Source organism: Rosa chinensis, chromosome 7 (genome assembly GCF_002994745.2).
Source record: "Rosa chinensis cultivar Old Blush chromosome 7, RchiOBHm-V2, whole genome shotgun sequence".
Lineage (NCBI taxonomy): Eukaryota > Viridiplantae > Streptophyta > Magnoliopsida > Rosales > Rosaceae > Rosa > Rosa chinensis.
The window spans coordinates 61,661,537-61,683,534 of NC_037094.1; the positions used below are offsets into that span (position 1 = coordinate 61,661,537).

General features: G+C 38.6%; 2 protein-coding genes across 6 annotated transcripts; both read left to right on the forward strand.

The window, feature by feature from the left end:
- Positions 1-4,630: 4,630 nt before the first annotated feature.
- Positions 4,631-9,270, forward strand: LOC112179525 (eukaryotic translation initiation factor 3 subunit C). The gene is made up of 4 exons (XM_024317958.2): positions 4,631-4,792; positions 5,178-5,228; positions 5,357-7,147; positions 8,061-9,270. The coding sequence occupies exons 2-4, from the start codon at positions 5,205-5,207 to the stop codon at positions 9,036-9,038; spliced, it is 2,793 nt and encodes a 930-aa protein (XP_024173726.1). The 5' UTR covers positions 4,631-4,792; positions 5,178-5,204; the 3' UTR covers positions 9,039-9,270.
- A 746-nt stretch (positions 9,271-10,016) lies between these two features.
- On the forward strand, positions 10,017-13,890 carry LOC112179526 (universal stress protein PHOS34). Of its 5 annotated transcripts, XR_005804122.1 has the most exons (6): positions 10,018-10,386; positions 10,473-10,576; positions 10,669-10,787; positions 10,850-11,186; positions 11,294-11,402; positions 13,605-13,890. XR_005804122.1 is itself a non-coding variant. In XM_024317960.2 (5 exons), exons 1-4 carry the CDS (start codon positions 10,176-10,178, stop codon positions 11,379-11,381), a joined length of 522 nt encoding a protein of 173 aa, XP_024173728.1. In that variant the 5' UTR covers positions 10,018-10,175; the 3' UTR covers positions 11,382-11,402; positions 13,605-13,890. The 5 variants fall into 5 exon arrangements, 4 of the variants coding, with proteins under 4 accessions (XP_024173730.1, XP_024173728.1, XP_024173729.1 ...); XM_024317960.2 differs by lacking the exon at positions 10,850-11,186; XM_024317961.2 differs by lacking the exon at positions 10,850-11,186 and having other exon boundaries at positions 11,294-11,387; positions 13,602-13,890.
- Positions 13,891-21,998: the final 8,108 nt, after the last annotated feature.

A 21,998-nucleotide genomic window follows, 5' to 3' on the forward strand; every position in this document is an offset into this window, starting at 1 on the left:
TGGCCCTCGATGATTTTGAATCACACAGAAATTAATCACCCTCTTGTGCATTTTCCAATGTATGTCAACAAAATGGGCCGTAAGCTTTAGAGAGGTTTCTTCTGTCTGCCTGATTCTGTCTGTCGTGTCTTCTTTTGATTTGAGAAGGGGTATTGACAGGACCCGCCCCGAATTACACCCTGAAATCCGAGGTGGTCCTGTGGGGCCCACCTTAGGGATAACTCTACCAAAAATTCGGCAGAGTCACCTCTAAAATGGACTACCCAAAAACCTGTAAAACACACAAGACACTTCAAGCAAACCAACCTTATACTCCTGGAGCCACCCTGCTCCCAATTACCAACAACTCCACTTTCACAAAACACTAAACTCAAAAATACTAATCCCAAAGGTTAATCAGAGCAAAACTACTATACACAGGGATATAAAAGAAGAGTAAAGGATCAAGCGATCCTACACTGCGGAAGTAGTGACAACTATGCCTCAAATGTCATGTACGCCCGACCTCCACTAATTCGCCTGCAAACTGGGCATTAGAAACCGAAAGGCCCAGGGGAAAGTAGACGAAAAACGTTAGCGTGAGTGGACAAAAATAAACAATTTAAAGTAAAAGGATTTCATACTTTCCCACATTTATTCTCTTTAATAACCGATGCATGCAACAATTAGAAAAATACATTTAGCTTTAAATCCAAGAATTCCAAAACGATAAATCGACTAGCCTCGCTAGTCACCACATTCGAAAACTATATCGTAAAACCGAAATCTCATTTTTCAAGAAAATAAGACCAGCCCCGCTGGATACAGTGAAAATCGGACTAGCCCCGCTAGTCAAGCAACAATAAAATATGGGGAAGAAGTTTCACCATACGAAAGAAGGGAGCCTCCTAGGCTCGGGTCGGAGTGTCCCACACTCTGGAGCATCCCATGCTCTGCTCTTACTCGCCCACAAACACATAGTAAGTAGGGAGGAGTTCTAATAGGCTAGCTAGCAATAAATATATATATAACGACCCAGGTATGGTGGGTAAAAACTAATAAAATCCCATAAATCTTTAAGGCTTCCCCATGTCCCACGAATAAAGAAAACACGGGTACGATTCCCAACCGTACCCGGAAATTCTCGTAAAGTCGTATAAATTAACAGCGTGTCCCACACGCTAAATAAATAAATAGGTTGTCAATGAGGCATTCCCAATGCCAAAACCAATGATCAAATAAATAAACACGAAAATAATTCCATCGAAATCCCATTTCGAAAATCTTTCCAAAAATCTCAAATCCACGAATAGGAATATAATATAAATAGCATAATTCCGGAAATCACCTCGGAAATAATTCGTCGAAAATCAACATCAATTATAAATTCGAATCCGAGCATAACAACTTAATAACCGAAACTCACAACCGGTATAAATTATAATTATTCATGAGAATCATTATTTAAAAGCAAATCCATAAGATCATTTGCAATCAACTTTATATGCTCGGAAAATAATATGTTAATAAAATAGAACAAGCTTTAATAAATAAATGCATGCATCACTTATTTAAAACAAACGTCCACTCACAGTACTATTGGGCAACCACGCAAACGAGTTCCTTCATCTATCCGTAGCTCGCGACATTGCCCTGTACACAATTATATTTCCATAAACGGTAATCCGATAAAATAATTACGAACTTAAACGAAATCCGAAAATCCCTATCTCCAATACTTCTCAAATTCAACCCAAATCTCTTCCACAATTCCAATTCCTCAATTTACATATTCCATAATGAAAACGAGGGAAATCCGACGGCCGGATTTCCCATAATTCCACCACAAAACTCCAAACTTCGAAAATTCACAAACAATTCCAAACTCCTCCAAAATTCACCAAACTTCACATATATGCTCTATGATAATTATAGAATTTAACTAGCTAAAAATTGAAATTTATAAACTATCCTAGCCGCCGCTACCGCCGCCCATAGTGGCGGCGCCGCCGCCACCATCTCCGATGGCCACCAAAATTTGACAGTAGCACCTTCTCAACACACTGATTCAACTTCTCAACTACAACATTCCCAAATAACAATTAAAAACGGCCGAAATCGATCAATGAACAAAAACCCAGAAATCCTCAAGAACCCTAGAATTTCAATTCGTCGATTCGGCATCTACACAACAAATCGTGATACAAGGCCATAGGGGAAATGATCAGTGATGAAAACCGAACCTTCGACGCCGGAATGAGGACCAGAGGTGGCCGGAATCGCCGGAAATCGGCAAAAGCTTCAAACTGCAGCCGGAGGGGATTTTGCTTCGATCCGTGCTTTTCCGGTCAAATCGTCGAAAACCAAGGTTGCTAGGGTGATCGGAGGGAGGAGGCGCTCCTCTGATGACCGGTGGCACGCCGGTTGGTGGCCGGAATCGCCGGAAATCGAAGGAAGAAGGAAAATGGCCGAACCGGAGAAGAGAGAGCTCGGGGGGGGGGGGGGGGAGGAGAGAGAAAGAGCTGGGGTGGGTTTCCGGAAATGGAAACCTACCCTGGGTAAATTTCTATTTTAATCAAAAATTACCATGAACAGTAACTTCACATTCTTGGCCATAACTCTCGCATACGAGCTCCGATTTTTACGTACTACATATGCACGCGCTCGGTTTAACGTCCTCTACAACTTCCATGAAGAACATTTTCTCAAATTTTGACCCGAACAAAAAGTCAACTTTTAGGGCCACTAAAAGTACTAAACCGAAAGTAAAAGTAAAAGTAAAGGTCGTTTACCGTCCCAATGACTAGTAAACCGGTGAATTTAGGTTCGGGATGTTACAGGTATTTATAATGTAGGCGTCTCCCTCAATTTGGAATGCATTGATGACATAGCGTTAATCACATTCCTTAAATATGTAATTAAATCAATCAGTTTTAATTGATTGATTCAATTACTTTTTATTTAAGGAATATGCCAAGCAATTATGATTTGATTTAATACTTGATTTCAATCAGAATTAAACAATATAATCTGATTGATTTTTGTATGTAATACTTGATTTCAATCAGAATTAATCAATTTAATATGATTACTATTTGTATTTAATGCTTGATTTTCATTGAGATTAATCAATTTAATACAACTGATCCTCTTTAAAGAAAAGAAGAAAAAAAAATCCGAATTAATCAATTTAATATGATCAGTATTTGTATTTAATGCTTTATTTTCATTGAGATTAATCAATTTAATACAATTGATCCGTTTTAATGCTTAACTTGAGCAACAATCAATCAGCGATAATTGATGCTTCCACATCATTTAATTGATGGACTATTCATGTTTTGACATGTGTCATCCTTGAAGCTCACATAATTTTGGTGATGCAAAAGCCATGCGTACTGTTTGCAGACACATTTGCCAATTACGCTTGTTCAGTCAAAATTTCAAAGATTGACCAATTTATTTAATGAATTTTATTTTCATTAAATTTCTTGTGTTTACAGAGCTTCACTTACAGATGCAGCAGCTTGACTTGTAGCTTCATGAGTTGGATTTCCAGGTTGACTTGTAGCTTCACCAGCTTCTATTTGCAATGGAGATGTTGCTGTTGAAGAATCCTCAAGATCAGAAGCAGTTGGTTGAGGTCGAGCCATCAACTTCTTCAATGATGGTGAACTAGTGAAGAATTGATGATGATGATGCTGAATTAATGAACTGAATTGGTGATGCATTGATGATGATGGTGCTGAAATTTTGATGAGATTGGTGAGTCTATGAGAGGCCAATAAGGTGAGAGTGTGAGAGACTTAAAGATGGGGGAGAGAATTAGAGATTGAGGGTTCGATAGTTGGATGAGACCAGAACTTGGGGTTTGGATTTGGGGCTGACCGTGTTAGATTGTGTGATTTAGTGTACTCGACTCTATACTAAAAGTATAGACTCAAAATTGCACCAATGATATCCCATATAAATAGAAAATATAACAAAAAATGATTATGTGTGTGTGTGTATATATATCGGTATGGGTCGGGCATTAAATGGGTTTACAATTTACAAACCGAGGCCCGTTCCTTTTTAATGGAACGATTCAGTACGGGACAAAATAGTGAAATTTTGACCTGTAGTACCATTCTGTCTTGCTCATTTTATATACAGGCTCGGGTCGGGTTCAGTTTTCCGGTTTGATAAGCCCAGCCCTAGCCATGACACCTCAGCATGATCCCAAATTCCCAATACTCTTGATCTCAAGGGCTCTCGTACGTGATCCGAAGAGATCCCTACTAATGGCATGTCTGAAGGCCTCCTTTACCATGACACCATACTGATGGCATGACATCCTGACTAAGAGACCCAAACTCTAACTGAATAGAGTAGGGATGTATTGTACCTGGCAAAAAATCAAAAGATAAAAACTTAAGAGTCAATCTCACCTCCTCACTATACTTATCCAATAAACTCAACGAAAATTAAACCAAAGTTGTTCACGATATCGATGATTCGAAATAACCAACAAACAACACCTTATCGATGAAACTTAAAAAAGTGGGAAGAAATAGAATTTTCAAAATTTAATTTAAGAAAAAAGAAAAGAAAAATATTTTCTTAAAATGAAAAAAAAGCCCGGCCTAAATATAACGCTGTGCGGCTTAAAGCCTAGTCAGCCCTAATCTTCGCCTTTCTCCCTTTACTCTCGAACAGAGTATCAGTATTCTCTCTTTCAATCGCCGCAAGACACCTTTACGCTTATCTCTCTTCTCCTCCGATCGGCGCTCCGCTACGAAGCTCAGACCGGAGCTTCCTTCCGTCGACTCCGGTAAGACTTTTACTCCTCTTCAACCACCACACACAGAATCGCTTTCTGTATTTTCAGTTCCATTCGTTTTGCTTCGTTCGCTGTTTACTGAATCATCACGCAGTTGAATTGAATCTGAAATCTGTTTAGTCAGGGAAAAACGAACCGAAGAAATCATTTCCAATCTGTTTATTGAGTTGGCGAAACGAATTTACTTGGTTTCATTTCGATTTGCCCTAGGGTTTATCTAGATTTGTAAAATTGGGGACGAATATGCAACTCGTTTATCCGAAACCAAATATAACTATACTTATATTGTAAACATTTGGCTGTTTTTCTCTCGTATTAATAGGGTAGCTCTGTTACTTACGTTAAGGCCTTTTTTTTATGTATGTGATGAATGCAGATTCTTGTGAATTTTGTTTGAGAAAGGATGGCGTCTCGATTTTGGACCCAGGTATTTGTTCTTTACTTAATTGAATAATTTTTTTAAGTCGTAAATGTTTGCCTAATTTGGATGGGATTTTGAAAATGATTTTGTCTTGATTTATGTTTTCTGTTTTTCTTTTTCTTGTGTTATTGTAGAATGGAAGTGATTCCGAGGATGAGGAGAGTGAGTATGGAGATGGTGATATCGAGAATACAGGAGGTGACAATGCCAATGAACCGGTTTCAAACCGATATCTGGAGGTTAATGCAAGTGATAGTGATGAGTCTGATGGGGCAAAGCGCGTTGTCAAATCTGCCAAAGACAAGCGGTTTGATGAACTGTCTGCAACTGTTCACCAGATGAAGAATGCCATGAATATCAATGACTGGGTTAGCTTGCAGGAGAGCTTTGACAAGATAAACAAGCAGCTTGAGAAGGTCATGCGCGTTACAGAGTCTGTGAAAGTACCTGTTCTGTACATTAAGGCACTTGTAATGCTGGAGGACTTTTTGGGTCAGGCTTTGGCAAACAAGGATGCAAAAAAGAAGATGAGTAGTAGTAATGCCAAGGCCTTGAACTCAATGAAGCAGAAACTGAAGAAGAATAATAAGCAGTATGAGGATTTGATTAATAAGGAAAGGGAGAATCCTGAGCAGAGTGAGGACGAAAAGAGTGCAGAAGAGGAGTCGGATGATGAGGAAGTAACAGATTCTGAAATTGATCCTACTGAAGTTGTACCTTCAGGTTCTGATACTGATGTTGAGGTGGATATAGACATTGATGGGGATAACCAAACTGAGGAGGGCTGGCAGAAGCAGATGAGCAAGAAAGATAAACTCATGGATAAGCAATTCATGAAGGATCCTAGTGAGATCACGTGGGATACAGTGAACAAGAAATTTAAGGAGGTGGTGGCTGCTCGTGGAAGGAAGGGAACTGGGAGGTTTGAGCAGGTTGAGCAACTTACCTTCTTGACCAAGGTTGCGAAGACCCCTGCACAGAAGCTGGAGATCTTCTTCAGCGTTGTTTCTGCTCAGTTTGATGTGAATCCTGGTCTCAACGGTCACATGCCAATAAACGTATGGAAGAAGTGTGTGCAGAATATGCAAGTTATACTTGATATTCTTGTGCAGTACCCCAACATTACAGTTGATGATATGGTGGAGCCTGATGAGAATGAATCCCAGAAAGGACCAGATTATGATGGGACCATTAGGGTCTGGGGAAACTTGGTGGCCTTTTTAGAGAGGATAGATACTGAGTTCTTCAAGAGCTTGCAGTGCATTGATCCTCACACTCGTGAATACATTGAAAGACTTAGGGATGAGCCTATGTTCTTGGTTCTTGCTCAAAATGTTCAAGAATATTTAGAACGAGTCAAGGATTTCAAAGCTGCTGCAAAGGTAGCCCTAAGGCGTGTTGAACTTATCTATTATAAGCCACAAGAAGTTTATGATGCCATGAGAAAATTGGCTGAGCAGACAGGAGAAGATGGTGAAGGCCTGGAGCCTAAACCGGAGGAAACTCGTGGTCCATCTGCATTTATTGTAGTGCCTGAGCTTGTTCCCCGCAAACCTACCTTTTCAGAGAGTAGCAGGACCATGATGGATATTCTGGTTTCCCTCGTTTACAAGTTTGGGGATGAGAGGACTAAAGCTCGTGCAATGCTATGTGATATCTATCACCATGCTCTGCTGGATGAGTTTTCCATTTCCCGTGACTTGCTGCTAATGAGTCACCTGCAGGATAACATTCAGCATATGGACATCTCGACCCAGATACTTTATAACAGAGCCATGGCACAACTTGGTCTCTGTGCATTTCGGCTTGGATTGATCACTGAAGGACATAGCTGCCTTTCTGAACTGTATTCTGGTGGAAGAGTAAAGGAGTTGCTTGCACAAGGTGTCTCACAAAGTAGATATCATGAGAAAACTCCAGAACAGGTGCGTAGTGCTTGTGATGTTTTTCCATGCTAGGAAAAGAGTTTACTAGAGTTGGGTTTCTTTACATGTCTGAAGTAAGTGTGCACTAATTGTTCATGTTGATACTTGATCAAAATTCCACAAGTAGATACACATTTTGTCATCTTAGTACTAGCTGATGGCTCTTTAAATAAAAAAGTACTAGCTGATGGTTGTTGAAGTGTTGGTCTTATATGTTGTGGATTTGTATCTGCACCCTGCATTTAGATATGGTAAGTATCTAGCACGTTACTTTATTAGGAAGGTGTACTATCATTGGCCTAAGAATAACTTTGAAATGCATTCAAATTCACATTAAGAATGAATAATTAATTTCACGTTAAAGGTTAGACTATATGATGGGTAAGTATCTCTGACATTGTTCATGCAAAGGATTGCATATTGCATTGTCTGTGTGCGGCTAACCAGTCCAGACTTGCATAATACAGCGATGGTCCATGTTAGTGTCTTTGCAATGATTTAGGTTCCTAAGATATAAATTTATGCTGATAGAATCATCGTCTTCACAAATACGTCTATGAGTTTCTTTATCCTGTCAGTTGTATCTTTGATTGCTGGATGAACCCTGTGTGTAACAACTGTGAATTGCTGAGGCATCACCTTTAAGATCATGAGAGTAACCAATTGTATTTCAGAGAGCAAATTGGTGAAATAGGTCAGTTGAGCGAAACAGATAAATCACATCATGAAAAGTGGAAACTATGTAGTTCAGCATGGCTTTACCAATGCTGCAGTGGTTTTTTTTTTTTTTTTGTAGAGGAGTGTTTAATGCATCTTAGATTAATGGCTTTTTCCCCCCTCAGAGGTAGTACTACATTGATATCATTTCTGTAATTATAAAATTGTAATCATTATTTCTTTCTCTCATTTTCAGGAAAGGTTGGAGAGGAGACGACAAATGCCTTACCATATGCACATTAACCCTGAGCTCTTGGAGGCAGTGCATCTGATATGTGCCATGCTGCTGGAAGTGCCTAACATGGCAGCTAACATCTTTGATGCAAAGCGAAGATTGATTAGTAAGACATTCAGGCGGTTGCTTGAGATTAGCGAGAAGCAAACTTTCACAGGGCCCCCTGAAAATGTCAGGGACCATGTAATGGCAGCAACCAGGGCCCTTGTCAAGGGTGACTTCCAAAAGGCTTTTGATGTCATCAATTCTCTTGATGTTTGGAAGCTTCTGAAGAATCGTGAGAATGTTCTAGAGATGCTCAAGTGTAAGATCAAGGAAGAGGCTCTGAGGACCTACCTCTTTACCTTTTCCTCGTCCTATAAGACTCTTAGCTTGGAACAAGTTGCCATGATGTTTGACCTTTCAGAGGCGCAGACTCATAGCATTGTGAGCAAGATGATGATCAACGAAGAGCTCCTTGCAAGCTGGGACCAACCAACACGTTGCATTGTTTTCCATGACGTAGCCCACAGTAGGTTGCGGGCCTTAGCTTTCCAGTTGACTGAGAAGTTGTCAATCCTTGCAGAAAGCAATGAAAGAGCTACAGAAGCAAGGATAGGTGGCGGTGGATTAGATCTGCCTCAAAAGCGTAGAGACAACCAGGACTATGCTGCTGGGGGTGGTGGCAGGTGGCAAGACAACAATCTGTCTTTCAATCAAAGGCAAGGAGGTGGCTCTGGGCGTACAGGATATAACAGCGGAGGGAGACAATATGGCCAAGCTGCTGGAGGCGGGTATTCTAGAGACCGCACAGGTCAGTCCAGGGGAACTGGTCAGAACACTCGATATCAAGATGCTGCATATGCTGGCTCTGGGAGGACTGGCTATCAGACAGCTGCAAGGGGATCTCAGGATACTTCATCTCGCATGGTCAATCTACATAGGGGGCTCCGCGCCTAAGGAGACAGAGTTATCCGCATTTTGATCAGAGAGTATATCTGTTTTGTTTCTGTTGTCAATTGAATTTGCCCTTAAGAAAACTAGTCTTTAGTTTTTGATCGTTTTAGACGCCCAAGTTTTGGACCCAAGTAAACTTTGGGAGTTGGAAATTTGTATGCTAATTTACTATGGCCATGGAGCATGCAGAAATTTTCTTGGTTATTTGTTTCATAAGTTGCGTGCATGTTTATCCTGTTGGTGTGTACTGGATTAGATGGATGCATCATTTCAGCACTTTAACCTTTTACCACGGCTATACTAGTTTTGTTCTCAACACTTGCATATTGTTTTGATATATATAAATAGTGGATGGTCATAATCAGATCAGATCCTATATGCCCAAGCCTTGCTTTGGGATGAGAAGAGTTGAGAGTCGGGTGTTTGTCCTAATGGATAACACTAAAATTTCCATGCAAGTATTTGTGTAATTGTGTCTATAATTCGTGTTCACTGCCCAACTCAATAGAATGCATGATTTCTATTTTCTAGTGGCGCTTCCAAATACGTTGGTGTTATGAAATTGTTTATTACTTTGTAATACCACCACAGGCCGATTACAACTTCTTGCAACTCCTGCTTAGTGTCAGTGTTGTTGGCGCCTGGCGGCGGCGACAACCTAGACCGTGGAAACTCTCTCTCCTTTTCCTTTTCTGCCACACAAATCCGGCAACATAGGCTCCATGCTTGCATTTGCCTATGAGGTTCGCACTGGCTGCCAAGTCATGTTGAACAGTTGAGGTAACCAATTCCAATTACTAAAAAGGCAGTCATCGGCATTTTTTTTTTTTTTTGGAAATATGGGCTGGTACGGCTGCCCTCAAATAAGAATTTATTCTTCATTAAAATTATTAAAAATTTTAAGTTTAAATGCTATTTTTTAATTAAAAATAAATAAAAATAAAATATTATTCGTAATTTAAATTTAAATACAGAACGTTCGAGTGATTGCACAAGTGAGCGGGTGAAATATATGCTGTTGACATTTGGCCAAGAGAAAATACATTTCCAACTTGACAACAATCTTCTTTGTTCCGGATAAGATCCAATTTTTCACCGGAAGTTCCTGTTCGAATCGCCGATCAAATTTGAGCCCTAACCATGTCCGGCAACCTCGGCTGCGTGATCGTCGCCGTTGACGGCAGTGAGGAGAGCATGAGCGCCTTGACCTGGGCTCTCGACAACCTCAAGCTCCGATCCTCCTCTACTCCCGATTCCACCTCCGCCGGCCACTTCGTCGCCCTCCACGTCCAATCTCCGCCGTCAATCGCCGCTGGCCTCACTCCCGCCGCCATCCCCTTCGGTGGCCCCAGTTAAGTTTCCCCTCCCCCCCGCAATCACCATCTTCAATTATCGTTCGCATTTGACTCGATTGAACTGACGGGTAAATTGGTTCAGGCGATTTGGAGGTGCCGGCGTTCACGGCGGCGATCGAGGCCCACCTGAAGCGGATCACAGAGGCCATTTTGGCACACGCTTTGAGGATTTGCTCCGAAAAGAAGGTTAGGGTTTATAATGGGCTTAAAAGTGCTTTGTTGATGATCATGTCTAATTTAGTTGGAGGATTAAATTGGTGGGTTTTTGGGAATAATAGGTGAATGTGAAAACCCAAGTGGTAGTTGGGGATCCGAAGGAGAAGATTTGTGAAGCTGTTGAGAATTTGCATGCTGACTTACTTGTCATGGGCTCCAGAGCTATTGGCCCTCTTAAAAGGTAATTTCGGTATTTTTGTATGTTCTAAAATTTGAGTTGAAGGACTAAAACTTTGGGGCCAGAATGTTTTCCTAGGGTCATATGAGGAATTGGTGGTGGGAAGCTTTGTGTTCAAATCTTAAATGGTGGACTGAAAATGGGGACATACATTGTGATTCTCAATTAAGGAACCAAGATAAGATTTGCATGAGGAATTTAACTGATGCTCGAAGCTGGCAGTCAGTCAATTCTAGGAGGTGAAAGGGAAATATTAGACTAAGGAGAGAAGATTGGAATGCCCCAGAACCTTATAATATCTAAACTTTCTATGGAAATACAAAAGAGAAGAACATATGGACTTAATAGAAGTAGCGTGAATCTAAGAATTCCTATAAGAAGAGGTCACTTAGCGATAAAAAGGTACTCCAAGAAACAAATCCTTCTCCCGTCTTACTGATAGAATAGAAGTATGATTCAAGTCTAGTCCAGTCCAGTTTGCTAAACATAAGCATTTAATTTGTACACAGGATGTTTCTTGGAAGTGTGAGCAACTATTGTGCTAACTATGCACAATGCCCCGTGATCATTTCCAAGGCAAAGGGCGCTGCGTCATAAGGAAAGGCATCCATTTCAGTGGTCATTACTGTTTCCCCAATCTCTAGCAGCATTTTTTATTCTCATTTTTCTTCCTTTGGCATTACTTTCTGATTAATTGTTTTCGTTGGAATGTCTCATCCTGTTTTATATTGATTGAAATTTTTTGTTGCAATCCAAGTCTCTTGCTTCATTGTTGATGGACTCAGCGTGAGGGAACATGGTTCTGCTCTTGAGTCTCTTGATCTCACATTTTCTTTGTTATCCAAATTCCAACAAGCATCTGGTCAGTGTTATGTTTCCACATTTTGGCCTATCAGTCTGATCATTCTCAGCGATAGATACTGCTTTGACTATTTCATTCTCCAGTGTCTCAGAGCACTTATATTCTGATGGAATATGCTATTAGATTAAAATGAACTATTCCTGCATTTGAACTTCAGCACATGGTGGTTACCTACCCTATGTTTGTCATGAGTGGCTAGGTAGTAGATGCCAGACAGAAGCCAATCCATCTTGTTAAAAGGGTTGATGGATTTATCTAGCTCAGAATCTGTAAGCTAAAAGAGCATGGACTTTGGCTGCATATCTCTTTGGCCATTTGATTTCTGAGGGTTTTGTTTAGACTCAGAACCTATGCTTTTCCTGAGCTATTAGTCTATGACACATGTAGTGTCTTGTAATCAAAGCTACATGCATCAGTGGTCACCCAAGCTCATTTACTTGAATACTAATTACCCTTGCATCAAGAGGAGAGCTTGACACTGCTGGGGTAATCGGATAATGGCACTTTGATGGTTCTTAATTTGTGGCATTCGGCATACACAGATAAAATTAAGGATCCATGACAACTCTTAGAGTAAGATATGAATGAGGAAGTTGACTGTGGATGCTTTTTCATCTTTCCAATTGTTCCACACATCCTGAATAATATATGGTGTTCCCTAGACCTCTAACTTGGATATTTGATATAAGCCGTTAGAAAGGTCTTTGGTGTTTTATTCCTTGATGGCCAAGTTGAAACTTGAAATTCTTCAATCATTTTAAAGTTTTTCCCTTGTTCTGGTAACCTATGAAAAGCTTTTTTGGTGTTTAATTTCCTCTACGAGTCTACATAATAAATTTCCAAGCGACACATCTTCAAAGTGTGAGACACAACCTTTTGCCATGAAGCAGCAATGCCTCTGTACAGGCCTCTGCATGTCCAACACCGGTGTCTTGGTTCTTATGTACTGTTTGTAAACCTGGGATTAAGTGAAAGATATACCCAATGCTGCTCTGCTTTCATTTCTCAGAACAAGCTTTCATGATAAAGATGCATAGAAGTTTGAATGTTTGTTATGAGGTTCGGTTACATGATAATTTGGGTGCATTAGACCAAATTTCAGTTTTTGTTCTATTACTCTTGCATGCTTTTCTTGCGTTTTGATATGGTGATGAGCTATTTGAAAACACTGGTTCATTTGTAGTTCCATTTCTGAGGACGTTCAGGCCTTTGAATGCTTCATGCGAGCTGCTAAGAACTAGTACCAAGGCAATGAGTTATATTTTTGAATCAGGATTCAGGATTATGTAATCTGTGTAAATCCCTTACAATCTTCTTCTTTTTTCATACTATCAATTTGTAAAGGGAGTTGGTGCTAAGGTCAAATAGGCAGAAATTTGATATATGTAGGCTGTGTTTTTGATGTACTTTACATGCTGATGTACTTTACATTCTCAAAGAATTTGCATAGAGTGCTCTTGCATGATAGTGGGTTTTAGTTAGGGCCTCTTGAAATATGAAGCACAATGAAATAGCTTTCTTTGGATAAATTATAAGCAGAAAACAGAACAGAAAAGATTTTGTAAACTAATGAAGAACTTCTGAAATGGTTTACTACCACTTGCTGCTACTGTGTTAAAATATATTGGATTTTCACAGTGTGTGAGAAATGTTTTCATTACTTCCTTTTTTTAATCAAAATATGTGTATTACTTTATCAACTATATCTGTGCTTCGTAATAGTTTTCTTTAGCATATTCCTTGTGTGTGTTTGGCTAGTTATCTGTGTGCTTCTGGAAGTTCCTATCCTACTTTAAGACATGTTCCCCTCTAGCAACTAGTTACCTGATCAATATGTTTTTTTCATCTGTTATGCAGCATATTTTGCAGTTTCTGATAATATCCCAATCGTTGACTTAAATTTGGAAATTATATATAATCAATGGATCTCTTACTTCTGTTTATTTGTGCTTTAGCAGGGAATCTATATCCCTTGCGCTACTGCTCAGCAAGATCATCGGCAAATAGACTGCATCTGGATCTTCTTAGTAAACATTGCTTCTGGATCTACTGTGTAGGACCATCTTTTTATACTATGTAATATTTAGAAGAAGGTACAAATACAATTGTTTTCTTTTGGTGGAGAAAAGTACTGTGGATATGAACTGTAAATATATGAATACTGTGCATTTAAGTTGATGTTTGATACAATACAATGGTCCAAGACAATTGATTCTTGACCAACAGTCTTGAACCATCTTTCTACATCCTGTAAATCGGAAGAAATTACTATAAGATTGTTTCGTTCGTTGGAGTAAAATGGGGTGAATATGTTACATCAATGTCTATCAGGACATGGGTTCAACTGGTCCTGAGAGAACTGGAAGATGCTGTGGATATGAATACTGTGCAGAGTAGTAATAGAGATAGAGCGCTTCTGGTATGTTTTAGTCTTTTAGAGTTGCCTTTCTTAAGAAATTATTTTCATCCATTAATAATGGAACGTGCTCAGGAGCATGATCCAGGCAATAGAATTGGAATGCATTATTTTTTACACAATACTTGCTATTGACGCTTTCACAAAGTCATTTGCATTCCTTTCGTGGGAGTGGGGAGGTCAGAGGACAGTCATATTTTTCTGCTTGCTTACTAGCTTTCGATTGCAGTTCTCTGCACCGCAGGTGCAAGGCCCCAACCAAAACTACTTGCATCTTTTCATTTCTTCTACCACTTGCAAAGTGCCTTGCTACAATTGATTACTCATGGCCTATGCACGACAGCATGACACAACTCGAACCAGATAGTAAGTTAGCATCCGATTTTGACATGATAAACACCAGTGTAATATACAGTAGAGTTTTTATATTTTCTTTTATCTAGTATTACTGAATCATTGTACAACATTAGGCTGATTTTCAGTTGACTATATATGTACGTTGATTCGAACACCCCTGTTATTAAATTGGTCCAACTTATTGTTGACATACTCTATCACCCCTATGTACATTCACAGCTATACAAGCACCTTCCTCGCACACCACACAAGTGAGGCTCTTTTGAGATGAGTTCTACAGAAAGATCACATGAGTACCTGCATATCATAAATTCTAGATTCTCTTTAACAAGTGGGTCAACTTTCTACTGATAATAGAGTACTTGTAGTCGCTTAGAACATCCAAATCATTCTGCATTTATTTTGAAAATATTACATCCCTGAGGCATTGGTCCACTAATAAGTGGAACATAGTGATTTAGAGATATTGTGCTGTTACTTTTCCAGTTTTCTATTATCTTTTTTAGTCTGGCTTGTAAGGCAATTTTGTGTTCTGCTGCAGAAACAAACGAGTTCGTTTATATGATATGCCATTGAATAGTGTCACCTCGTGAGTATGGTGGGCTATATCAGTCATTTTCCAGTTTTCATGTTTTCTTGTCATTGTTTATTTGAATATTTATTGTTATCATTTATCAAGTATTTTGTCGTTACAGAATTAGAGGATCCAATCCAATTTCTTTTGATTTATACAGCTGTATGCTTGTTTCATACAGGAAACTTCTACACCAGTTAGTTTTCTTCAAAACTGATGCAGAATATTGAGCTGTTTTTAAACATAAAATACTGCTCCAGTTAAGAATTTTATTGTAGGTTCACATCGATCCTTACGAAAAAGTTGTTATATCGTCTGAGAAAGGAAAATACCTGAAATATCACCCCTTAACCTATAAAAGATGACTATTTTGTACTTGAAGAAATACTCAGTCGGACTGAAGTATCCATTATTTCGTTAATTTTATAGGTAATATTGTTATTTCATGAACATTATAAAAAAATAATAATGAATAACAGCCCTTAGGCAGAATGAGAGAAAATTTATCTCTCCCTCTTCTCAAATTCTAACTACACTTATTTGAGTATTTGATTGTTTTGAATGATGATGATTAGTGGTGGTGGTGGTTTCCCCAACGAAATGGTGTTCGTATTAGTGATACTTTGTTGTATGGTCATAATCTACTCGAGATAATTTACCCTTTAGTAGGTCAAATCAGATTCATAACTGAAATTTCGTGATAGCAATCATTCCCCCATTAGCTTAATCTCCACATATGAGGTTATAAGGTTCAAACTTTAATTAAGAAATTACATGCTTTAAAATAGGCCTGGCAATTCAGCCCATTACCTGTTAACCGCCCGCTAAAAACCCATTTATTTCCGCATGATAACTTAACGTGTTAATGGGCTGCCAACCCGTTAACAACCAGTTAGTTAACGGACGGAAACGGGTTGCCCGACGGAACCCATCGAACCCGATTAGAAGAGAAAAAAAAAAAAAAAAAGGTTTATTTTTTTATTTTTTTATTTTTTTATTTATTTTAAGAATTGTGAGCCCAATATGTATTAACTTTTGATTTAATGAAAATCAACAATGAAAAGAGTTATAATGGGTAATGGGTTGGAAGAGGGTTTAAAAAAAATAAAAAATAATTTTGTTTTTTTTTTTTGTTTTTTGTTTTTGAGAAGGGTTTTAATAGATAATGGGTGTGAAAAAGAGTTTAAAAAAATGCAAAAAAAAAAAAAAAAATCATTTTTATGTTAATGGGTCTTAACGTGTTTCAATGGCCAATTTATTGTTAACAGGTATTAACGGGTTTTAGTGGGTAATTGATTAGAAAAGAATTTAAAAAAAAAAAAAAAAAAAAAAAAAACCTTAGCGGTCTTAACGGGTTCCAACAGGTAACCCGCGAACCCATCGGGCTTAACCCGTTAAGATAACGGGTTATAACGGGTTGAGCCCGTTAAGACCGCCAACCCGTAACCCGCCCGTGACTGCACTATTGCCAGGCCTACTTTAAAACATCGATGAAAGATACGGAGACTTTTTCTATGATAGGCCGTGGTAGCAATTAACGCACTAGCGTTGAGTCCAATATCACATCTTGTTCTTAGCAGTGTTTCAAACATTCTACATAATACGGTCCTTTTCATGGTCAGAATCGTATGAAAATTGTAAAAAGTAGTGTGAATTGGATGATCCAGGTTAGACCAGGTGATTTTGTAGAGAAAGGGACTTGAGTGACAAAAATGACCCTTTGAGTTGACAAAAAAGTGGATGGAATTCACATTTAGTATGAGTTTCTAATGAGGACCTTATAATAAGGATCAAGTGAGGAGTTTTGAATGAATGACAAGATGACATGCATATTGAGATTTTAAAATATCAATTAAAGTTTAAAACACTCAGGGAAGCGCAGGGTGGATACTTCCTCTTTTAGTTTTGGTATGAAGACCTCTCCTACAAAGCGTCTGCAGTTTGAGGCAAAGAAGTCTTCATCCCCTACAGATGGTAAGTTAAGGGCTGGGAAGAAACATAAACCAAAGATTCTCTCAGCTACAAAGTGTCGTGCACTGCTCTCTAGGCTTGAGGAGGAGGCCTATGCTCCTTGAATATTGTCTTTTTTAGTGCTTTTTTAGTTTCATTTTGTTTTGTTTCTTTCGTTGTATTTTAACAATGAAACGGAGCTCGGTAGGGGAGGCTTAGGGTCCATCTGAGACATTTTTTTGAGTACTTCCCTACTCTCTCTCCCTACCGTTAGAGCGTGATGTGTTTGTCAGTATAGGGTTACGTTTAGGTTATCATTTTATCAGGGCCACACACGTGGCGGGTTCCTTTGTAACTTTGTTGGCCGAAGTAATGAAAGTGTTCACGTTTCTCCTAAAAAAAAACACTCATCCAATCGTTCATTCAAAAGTTCTCATTTGATCCTTATTATAAGGTCCTCATTCTCCCTACATAATATTACCTTAGATATCAAGTGGTCCTCTTTAATAGATTAGGTACCAAATTGTTCAAATGATGATACTACATGTACTATAGAAGGTATTTACCCTGATTGAGAACTTCTACTATGTTTTGAAGCATGTGATTATTAAACGGTTGCATGTACATTCTGAAGCTTCCGAGCATGGTAGAACTTCTACACTTTTGCTTGTACATTCTTAAATTCACTATACACATTGAATTTAGTAAATTTGGAGCATTACATGCTCCCGAGCATGTAGAACTTTTATACTTTTGCTTGCACATTCTTGAATTCACAATACACAGGACATTTCACTTACAAATTAAGCACTAATACTATTAGACCAAATACTACTATACACACATTGTTCTACGTAGTAGGGATACTTCCCCCCTCCTTCTTTGTACTATCTTTTTAATAATAGAAAAAAAAAGGGATATTAAGTATTGTGTATCATTTGGTATATTAAGGTCTTGATGTCAGATGCTAACCCTAAAAAGTGATTATCCCTGTGATAAAGGCGTACTATTAAGTGGGAACTCTTCAATTAATTATGTTGTTTCACCCCACACTTATTAGCGGGAACTGTGTCGAGTTGCGAGTTGGATAAGTAAGAACAACATCAGTGTATGCTCCTGAACTTTGATGACACATTCCTATTGTCATATGCCATTCATATCAGCAAGTTGGAAACTTATTGGCATCACATGTGTTCTCTTTTTGTTTGGCCCCATTGTTATAAGTGGCTCGGAATCTTCCGAGTTCTGATCGATCTTGGTGATCTGGGGGCCCTAGCTTGTTGGTGTTAGCTGTTGCTTGTGGAGAGTGGAGACTGGAGGGGAGGCAAGGGAGGAAAGCGAAGTCTTGTTTTAAGTCCGTGACCGACTGCATCCCGTGTTGGAAATCACGTACAAGACAGCTAACAAGATGTTTAACAAGTGCTGTCACGCAACGCAATTCTCTCTATTATCCAAGCTAGGCTCCAACGGGGTAGTCGCTTCTTATCTCCTCCATAATTTCTTAGTTTTTTAAACAAAAGAAGAAGAAGAAAAACCCATGTATAATGAAAATGAGCTGGATATCACAATGAAACTCTTGAACTTGTTCTTTGTCTATTTGATTTCTCGAAGGTCCGCATTCGGGACTCTTGTGCGAGCCATAGACATGCTAATGGGAAGAGCCTGTAGGCTTGTGCCATCAAAGAATTGTAATCGTGTGTATCGGGTGGCGGTGAAGTTTCTTGTCTGAGCGATGTCTTTCGCTTGATGCAAAAGGATGTTAATTAGTCCTGAAGGCGTGAAGAACCCTGCGCGATAGATGTTATTGACTACCTCAAAAACAGAAGGTGTTAATCACACTTATTGTACATTTACTTACTTGGAATGAGAGAGAATGATTACGGGGTAAAAACATTCATGCGTTTACTAACATATAAAGAAATCAGAATGATTCCGGATAAAAGAATTCATGCGTTTACTAACACATGAAGAAATCAAAATGGATGTAGGTCCCACCTCCTTATCAGGAATCGATTCCTGAATACTCAGGAATTTAATTACGAAGGGGGGAGATGAGTTTAGAAATCAATCATCCGGAATCAATACGGATTCCTTTCTTCTCTCATTCCACTTGTCTCCGATTCATGATTAGTTTCCATTCCAATTAAGTAAACGTGCCATAATAACTGTACCAAAAGTATGTAAGACTACATGGAGAGCAACTCCCATAAGAAAATATCAAGAAAAGTTGAAGAGAAAAATAATGTGGGTGGTTATTCTAAAAAAAAAAAAAAATTGTGGGTGGTTAATAAATGATTAAATAATAAAATATTTTACATGTTATAAAATGAGATAGAGTCTTTCTAAATGTACCCAGCAAAATTACAAAATTTCTATATACACTCGACAGGCTTTCCAATTATGCCCTTTTCTTAATTGAACCCAGCAAAATGCTCACAACAGTTCCATACTTCAATTGCATTGCTCACAGAAGTAGTCACTCCTAGAAGCCCTTTCTCTGCAGTTTTTCTTCCTTAATACCAATAAAATTATAAAGTTAAAGCAACATTAGTAATAATCATGTACTGCTTTTCACTTACCTCACATTCCACCTTATCACCATTTTCAATCAAATTGAGATTTCTAATTTCACCAAAGGCTGTTCAGATCCACTCTTCTTCAATTCCTCCTGCATAAGCTCATCTTCATTCACAGAATCACCACCACAACTCATATTGGGTTCGCTATCAATAGCCATATATGGATTACTACACCATTCATCCTTTTGTCTTCGCTGACCTTCTCTATCAACTTAGACTCAGCTACTTGGCTCTTAGGCCTCAATGCCGACCGAGTGTACCACATCAACGGCTTTTCAATCACAACCACTTCTCCTTTCACCTTATAATCATTTTCATTCAAATCGGGCTTTCTTCTTCAAGAGTTTGTGGGGAAGGGATGAAGATTGCTCGGTACAAATACAGGGGTAAAAGTGAAAATTGTATGACTATTATTGTCATTTCATACGAGGATATAAATATATTTTCATGCAAAATTGATTTGCTGGGTCTACATAGAAATTTGCTGGGTACATTTAGAAAGACCCAATGAGATAACTTGCTTGCTGGAAAGTAAAGAATATGAAGAGAGTAGAATAGATGGGGAAAAAAGGTGTGTCTTCTCATTCTCATTAGTTTCCTTTAAATAGGGATAGAGTTACTTGATGATCAAACTAACTTGGTGATCACTCATATGGTAACTTGGTGATCACTCATAAGATGACTTGGTGATCACTGCAAAGGTTACTTGATAACCACTCTTAAGATTTCTTGGTGATCATTCACAAGCTTCCTTTATTTACATAATGGACTCTAACTAATGAGTATTACATGTTGACCCAAAATAATTATGTGAACATCCACATAATTGTAGTATTTACAACACTCCCCTTTGGATGTTCACAAATTAATTTTGGTGTTGGACGCGCTTATTGTTGCCTTGTTAAAACCTTGCCAAGTAACAAAAACCCAATGGGAAAAAATAACCCTGGTTGAAGGAAAAAGAGTACAATGCGCATATGTCCTATTGATAATGATTTTGGGTGCTCCCCCTGATTGGAATCTCCCCCCGATCAAAGAAGACCTTCTGATAGCTTAGAAAGTCGACGCATTTCGATGCCTTTTACTAACCTCTGAAACGTACATTTTGGTAGAGATTTGGTGAAGAGATCTGCCAAGTTGACATCTGATCGAATTTTTCTAACTTCAACTTCTTGATGCTTTTGAAGTTCATGAGTGTAGAAGAACTTTGGTGCAATGTGTTTTGTTCTATCTCCTTTGATGAAACCTCCTTGAATTTTAGCTATATATACACGCTGCATTATCTTCGTGTAAGATTGTAGGAGTGTCTGTTACTGATGATAGACTGCATGTGCTTCGAATATGGCGAATCATTGATCTCAACCAAACGCATTCACGACTAGCTTCGTGAAGTGCAAGAATTTCTGAGTGATTAGACGAAGTAGCCACTAGTGATTGTTTTGTCGACCGCCATGAAATTGCCATATCTCCACAAGTAAAAACATAACCTGTTTGAGAACGACCTTTGTGTGGATCAGAGAGAAATCCAGCATCTGCATGTCCAACAATACTAGGACTATTTGTGGATTTACATGTATAAAATAAACCTATATCTGTTGTACCACGAAGGTAGTGAAAAATATGTTTTACACCATTCCAATGGAGCAATGTTGGAGCAGAGTTATATACTGTCAATAAATTGACAGCAAATACAATATCTGGTCTAGTACATCGTGCCAAATAAAGCAAGGCACCTATAGCACTAAGATATGGTATTTCTGGACCAAGGATAATTTCACCTTCTTGTCTTGAACGGATTGGATCTTTTTCAACGTCAAGACACCGAATGACCATTAGGGTGCTTAGTGGGTAGGCTTTGTCCATGCCAAATATTTTCAAAACCTTTTCAGCATAAGTTGATTGATGGACAAGAATCCCACTAGTAAAATGCTCGATCTGTAGGCCGAGGAAAAATTTTATTTTCCCAAGGTCTTTCTTTTCAAATTCTTTCTTCAAATATTCAGCAGTCTTTGTGAGCTCTTCAGGGCTCCCAATTAGATTCATGTCATCAACATAGACTGCCACTATTGCGAATCCAGAATTTGATTTCTTGATAAACATGCAAGGACATATAGGATCATTGACATATCCTTCCTTAATCAAGTATTCACTGAGACGGTTGTACCACATTTGTCCGGATTGTTTCAATCCATATAATGACCGTTTTAATTTTATGGAGTACATGTTGCGTGATTTTGTAGTTGCTTCAGGCAACTTAAGTTCTTCTGGGACTTTCATGTATATATCGGTATATAACTCCCCATATAGATATGCGGTACAACATCCATAAGTCGCATATCAAGTTTCTCTGAAACAACTAAACTTATTAGATACCTAAATGTAATAACATCCATAACAAGGGAATAAGTTTCATCATAATAAATCCCAGGCTTTTGTGAAAAACCTTGTGCAACAAGGTGTGCTTTATATTCTGCCA